The 6,845-nt window shown below is 43.0% G+C and overlaps 1 protein-coding gene across 1 annotated transcript; it reads left to right on the top strand.

Annotated features, from left to right (window-relative positions):
- The first annotated feature begins 385 nt into the window (after positions 1-385).
- On the top strand, positions 386-5,023 carry snai1a (snail family zinc finger 1a). The gene is made up of 3 exons (XM_034167266.1): positions 386-671; positions 1,104-1,616; positions 3,548-5,023. Exons 1-3 carry the CDS (start codon positions 596-598, stop codon positions 3,730-3,732), a joined length of 774 nt encoding a protein of 257 aa, XP_034023157.1. The 5' UTR covers positions 386-595; the 3' UTR covers positions 3,733-5,023.
- Positions 5,024-6,845: the final 1,822 nt, after the last annotated feature.

The raw sequence follows: 6,845 nt of genomic DNA, 5'->3' as shown, positions 1-6,845 counted from the left end.
TGCAGCATTTTTTGATGATTATTATTACGATTATATTATCCACGCAGATGAATAAATGCGCCGACTTTGACTAGATGTATGAATGGATCGTGTTTATTATTACACTGAAACAGCGTTGTTGCCATCAGCATGCAAATAAAGTGGAGTTACAATATATATTAGATATATATGCGTAACGGCCGCGCGTGCTGTGGCATGAGCCGCGTTTGTGGCGTGCGTAATTCCGATATTTTCTATACGCGCACTTGCTGCGCTTTATCTATCTGCAGGTCCGTGTAAACACTGAGGGTCGTGTTTTTGTCGCTGTGGAGTGTCACGGATCTCTCGTCCTGCGTACTTTCGCAGTGGCGTGGGGAGGAGGAGAGGGAGGGCCCTCGGGGCGAGCACACCCCTGTGTGTACCGCCAGAACAGAGAGCAGCATTTAGTCATTCGGCATAAAAGCTCAGCACTCGCTTGTCTTTAGAGGAACTGTCGGATGGTAGTTGAGTGTGTCCCGCGAATCGGGCGGAACCTGCGTTTGGCTTTTTGTTCTTTTTTTGCGTTCGTGGCTCCCGGACAGTTTTACGCACAGATTTGTAACGCTCAAGAAGGACAATGCCTCGATCTTTCTTGGTCAAAAAGTATTTTGCCAAACAAAAGCCAAACTACAGTGAACTGGAATGTCAGAATGGTGAGTTGTGAAACTTTTTTTCCGAGTGTGTGTGTGTGTGTGTGTGTGTGTGTGGCTCATAAAATCACAAGTGCGCAAAGTTTGTTTGTTTGTTTTACACTCTCAGTTGTAGCTCCGACTTTATCCTCAACTTTAACTTTATAAATATATCGTGTCGGTGGTTTTTACGACTTCTGCTTCAAAGCCAGAACCTCCCCGGTCATGTCCGGGCCCGTTAGCTGCGCTCTCCCCCCGTTCTGCAGCCACACAGAGCTCCATTCATGTTTCAGTTCTCCTGAATATGTAGGAGGAAATGCCTGATGACTCAGATTCGTGCTTCGTCTCAGCTCAGAAATACAAGAATCCATAACCACAAGAAATATATCTGAAATATATGTTGAAGTCGTGAATGTGTGGAATATGTTGGAGATGATCCTGTTCTTCTTCTCCCAGACACGTCACCGGAGAGGTATCCTCTGGCTGAGCTCCCATCAGGAGACAACTCCACGTCCACCTGCTTCGCCACAGGTCTGCTGTGGGACCTGAGTGTCTTGCCAGCCCTCTACCTGTCCACCTCCCAAACACAAGCCTCCGCGGCTCCGGGCCCGCTGGACCTCAGTTCCCCCTGCAGCCTCAGCAGCAGCGCCAGCAGCAGCGGGGAGGAGGACGAAGGGCGCACCTCGGACCCCCCCAGCCCGGAACCCGCACTCACGTACGCACCCCGCCAGCGAATGAAATGCACTGGCGTGTTGGCGCACACCAGTCCCCCGGAGGAGGACGAGAGGGAGACCCCGGTCACTGCGGCCAGGCCGGCCTTCCTCTGCAAACACTGTCCCAAAGAGTACACCAGTCTTGGGGCTCTGAAGATGCACATCCGGTCGCACACGTTGCCGTGCGTATGTACCACGTGTGGAAAGGCCTTCTCCCGGCCCTGGCTGCTGCGAGGCCACATCCGCACACACACAGGTTAGAGCAGGGGGTGGGGTCAAACTGACGGCCCGCGGGCCAGCTGCAGCCGGCAGCCAGAACGTTATGGTCCGCAACATGGCTTATTATTGTTTGTTATTTGTGGGAAATGATCATTTGGCCATCAGATGACTGAAGCACACGTTTATGTAAGCAGGATTACTGGCAGAGTTACTGCTTGAGTTATGTGATTTTCATGCTCAGCCAATTCTAAGTAACAACATGATGGAGAGAAAAACGTTGCAAATGTGATTTTATTTTTGTTTTTTAGAGCAGCCTGCAAGACTGAAATGTTCTTCCAGGTTTGCATGGCTGTTCACTTTAGGTACCCTAGAATTTGTATAAAAGTAGTTTGTATCAGTCAGTAAACAAAATGAAAAGTGAAACATTAATCCAGGCCACCCTTGTAAAAAAGGTTTTGATCTCAGTGGGCTCTCTACCTGGTTAAATAAAGGTTATTATTATTATTATTATTATTATTAATATTATTATTAATATTATTATTATTATTATTATCAAATTTTCCAACAAACATCAATTGTGAGATTTTTTTCCAATCTTTTTAAAGAAGTTAATCAGTTAATAAGCTGTATACTTCATTTACAAGAGCAGTGTGGTGGCCAAGCGGTTCGTGTGCTTGTTTCCAGAGCAGAGGATTCCCAGTTAAAGACCACCCCTGCCCATTCTCCATGTAATGTGTAGTTGTGTCAGGAAGGGCATCTGGTGTAACACCTGAGCCAAATCAACATGCAGATCCATATTTTATCTGCTGCGACAACCCCAAGTGAAAAATGGGTGAGACTAGCTGACTGTACTCCGTTTACACAAAAAAAAAATCCTTTCTTTTATGATAAAACAAAAATATTTGCTGATGATCACTCAATAATATGATATATAAAACCTGATTAGTTACAACCCAAGTTTCTTGTCATTTACAGATATAGGGCAATTTTACTGTAATGGAATTACAGAAACATCAAAATCTGGCCACATTTTAGCTTACCAATAAAAATCTGTTGATTGTGATTCTGTTACCATAGAATTATGCAACCACACTAAAGTAAATGATGTATTTTTAATAACCAAATCAAATGATGCATTTTCAGCACATTTACTGCTGTGTTTATTTATGACTGACAGAGATTTGGCAGTTTTTAATGATTTGTGTTTTACATGCATTAGGTGTGCCTAAATCTTTTGCACAGCACTGTAGTTAACTGTCATTCATCAGATATAGTCAAGTTAGTGCTAAGCCAGTTGTGGTGAATTGCATTATATGTATCAGATAGAAGATCTAAAAGCATCGCCAGTGTTGTGCTTTTCTGGATCGAATCCCGACAACAGGGATAAGAGAAACCGGACCAGTGACCTGCAGTCATTAATGAATTGAGATCACAGTTCTAGACTGTATCATATAATACAAGTAACCCTCAAAGATACACTTGCAGCAATAAACATCATCTGCAGACTTCTTAAAGTGGAGTGCAAGACTGCACATCTGCATTAGCTGTGATTGTGAGTCAGCAGGTCACATCGTTTGGACAAGAGCTGTGAAATGAGGGAGGAGGATATTCATGACAATCAGCTTGATGAGCTCGACACTGCAGCAGCAGACATTATCACACAGGGAAGCCTTCTGCAGACCCTTTGCTCATTGATCACTCATTGTCTTTAATGTTGCAGCAACAATGGCCTGCTGGGTAATTTATCTTATCACCGGCAGCAGAGATAGGTCTGACGAAGGCTGTCAAAAATGCTTAGGTGCTCTTTGTACCTGCAGCAAATTCTTGGCATGCTAATCTCATTTGGCTCTGATTGAATCATGCTAATTCAGTCAGGCTCTGATTACACGTATGTGTGAGGTGTTAATGTGGTGGAACACTGCTGTCTGTGTGATAATTTGACCTATGTTTTGTCCCTCTTCTGACCAGGTGAGCGCCCGTTCTCCTGTCCACACTGCAACCGGGCCTTTGCTGACCGCTCCAACCTGCGTGCTCACCTGCAGACCCACGCCGAGGTGAAGAAGTACCAGTGCAGCGTCTGCTCGCGGACCTTCAGCCGCATGTCGTTGCTGCAGAAACACAGCTCCTCAGGGTGCTGCTCGGCCACAGTTTGAGACGACACGAGGAGAGAGGAGGACCCACTCAGAGCTCAGGGCGGTGGAGGGACGATGGCCACACAGGAGTCCACACAAACCCTGCAGGCCTGCTGATGGCCTGCAACCCTGACACAGAGACACGGCCTGCTTTGAGAGACCTCGAGGGAATCCAATCATGTGGATCCAAATTTAACAAGCCTCTTCTCTGCTCTGCAAAAAGATCAAAGGAGCAGTGTTTTTTTATTTTTACTTTGAATTCCATTGTAGATTGATTTCTTGAGGCTGGACCAAATCTGAACTGAGCATCGCTGACACGTGCTTCATATCAGCCCCGTTCTTATTAATGTTCTCATTCCAGAGAGACCACATGTGTAATGTGAACTGATGAGGATATGCGGTGTTCTAACCCGTCCCTGTCCTGGTGCCGGCCAGCTCAGGATCAGGGCCGAGACACAGCTGCTGAGAGGTAGGGGAGCGTGGGCGGAGAAAATCTCTCAGCATGCCTCAAATCATCCACACACACGCACACACACACACACACAGACGTATGCACACACAGCTGTCCCTGGTACTGTGGTGTAGATAGACGAGGTGCTAACAGGTGCTGCAGCCGTGACCTTCGCTGGCTGATAGCAGGTGACTTCCACTGCCCTTGGTTTGCTTAAGAAAAAAGAGGAAGTGTGTCACCACAAAAGAATGGCACCAGTTACTTCTTTTTTCCTGTCTTGTTTTCATCTGCAGGGATCATTTTAAGCCTTGGTTTTGACAACATCTAAATCTCCTTTGTAATCCGATGAATTTAAGAGATCTAAAAAGCCATTCTTTTCTTATTTTTATTTTTGCAAAGAACTCTGACTTTGCAGCTCCTCTGTAATGTGGAGGATGATAAAAGCCATGCACTCAAGGTTACAACAGTGTTAATAATACCAGCCAAAGCCAATTTTTGTGAGTTATTTGCATTTATGCCTTGAAATTTTTACGAAACCAAAAAGTGCCTTTTTTTTACCTCAGTAATTGTGATTTTGAGAAACATTTATTGCAGTATTAATAGAAATTAGCACCCAATAGTTTGAAATTCAGGAAGGGTGGGACCAAAGACTCTTTAAAGTTTACACCATGGATGCATGGTTACTTATAGAATGATGAATTATTAATATTTTTTTTTTACTTTCTGAAAAATATTATGGCAGTGTTTTATAGTGCAATGTCCAGATGTGTTATTTCAATTTTATATCATGCTTGTGTGTTCACTTCTGTTTGTTGCAACTGATAAAGTTTCATTCAATAAAGTAATTTATGTTTATTAAAACTTGTTTTCTTGTCCCATTAGCATAAGAAAAGTCATTTGTTGAAATAAGCACAGACATGCTCATCTGTCCATGCTCACCAGTTGTCCTAAAAACAAATATTTAAGTTTGCTCCTAAAGTTATAAAAAGGTGAGGAATCCTAAAATAATAATAATAATAATAATGAATAAAGTCTCAAAGAAACAAACTGCTTTTGTTACTGTTGCTTTAAATGTAAAGGATCTGCCAGTCCTGCTCTCCCATAGCCTGTGTGGGCAGTTGACACACGGCACAGACCAGCTTAGCGGACGTGTTTGTTAGCAAGGAGTCCATATAGGGACTGACCCCTTGGTCAGATTAGCTATAAATAAGGGCGACAAACAGTTGGCATTTATATAACGGCTCAGTGGATCCTTGTCATGTGGTTGGTGGCTTGTATGCCACGTGACATGGATTATTCATACCATTTGCCATTGTGTTTCACTTTTTTAGCGTGCAATTTTGGTGCGTTATGAAATGTGGCGGAGTTTGTTTTGCTGGTAGACAACAATTTGAAGGAGCTAATTTACACTGCTAATTCTTCTAGCGCGCACACACACACAAAACATCCACCATACTGTATGCCATCTGGAGGTATGAAGAGCCGTTAGGATGAAGTTAGGATGAAAAGATGGACAAGCAGATGGTGGTCTGTACACAAAGTCAGTGGACGGCATCACTGACTACTGAGAACAAGTTTGGACTGCTATTTAAAGTTTGTGTTGGACTGTTAAGCACGAGTGATGCCCACCAAAATGTAAACCCCTTTTCTGTTGTTTATGAATGAATAAAATATCAAATGACAAGGATCTATTTTAGCTGTTACATAAAACAAATAATGAATGTTTTTCCATTCTTCCATGCTTCGTTGAATGGTACATTCCAGCTTTCACTGAATTAAATATTCGTACCATTGAACTCATAAACATTCATTATTTGTATATTGATGCTTCAATGGGCATTCCCAGGCGTGCCCAGCTCATGGTTACTTAATTTTGATAGATTAGAACCTGACACTCACTGTGTGCTTTTCTTCTGTGCTTAACTGCTCAATGGAACCAAATTTCAATTGATTTGTTTCACTAAAACACGTCACAATGACACTTCTGTATTGACAGTTAGCTTGCTAATGTATGGTTAGCAGTAAGATTTCTTGTAAGTCACCTCAGAGGTATTCTGTGGTTACAAACATATTGTTTTAGATATAAAAGTGTTTATTTCTTGCTAACATTTACAAAATATGAGATAATTGCCAAACGCATTAGATCAGGGGTGGCCAAGTTCGGTGGCTCTCGAGGACCGAACTTGGCCACCCCTGCATTAGATTTATACAGAAATACAGCTGTCTGGGAGCATATTCTGGCATGTCGGATTGTTTTATCAAGATAAGCAACCGCCCAACGTATGCCAGGCTGCCTTCACTTGAATTGGCAGTCGCCAGCGTCATATTGCTTAACATTTGCATAAAATAGACTTGTCTATTTTTGCCATGCCGAGCTGGTGGCATAGCAACCATTTATCTGTTGTGGTTGTAAAACGCCCACTCTGATTGAAAACAAATAGCAGCTGGTCCCTTTGTCTCTTTTAGCTAAAGTATCCAAAGGGTTACGTCACAGAAGTGTAAAACTATCGCTGCATTCAATCAGAACTGAATTTCTGACTTGGAAAAATCATGAAAAAGCCACCAGATGTAATTCCTACTTGGTAGTTTGGAAAAGTTTTTTTTAAGCTCTGACTTTAGCAGTTTGTATTAATCCCCAAAATGTTAGCTTACCCAGTACATGTCATCCAGCACATAGTTGCTA

Source organism: Thalassophryne amazonica, chromosome 3 (assembly GCF_902500255.1).
Source record: "Thalassophryne amazonica chromosome 3, fThaAma1.1, whole genome shotgun sequence".
NCBI classification, from domain to species: Eukaryota; Metazoa; Chordata; class Actinopteri; order Batrachoidiformes; family Batrachoididae; genus Thalassophryne; species Thalassophryne amazonica.
This window is presented reverse-complemented; position numbering and strand designations above follow the sequence as displayed.

Excerpts from the sequence above, each read along its gene's own strand:
- snai1a (XM_034167266.1), top strand. The coding sequence starts at position 596 with ATGCCTCGATCTTTCTTGGTCAAAAAGTATTTTGCCAAACAAAAGCCA. Across the intron at positions 672-1,103 it reads TGAACTGGAATGTCAGAATG|ACACGTCACCGGAGAGGTAT; the intron begins GTGAGTTGTGAA and ends TTCTTCTCCCAG. Across the intron at positions 1,617-3,547 it reads CCACATCCGCACACACACAG|GTGAGCGCCCGTTCTCCTGT; the intron begins GTTAGAGCAGGG and ends TCTTCTGACCAG.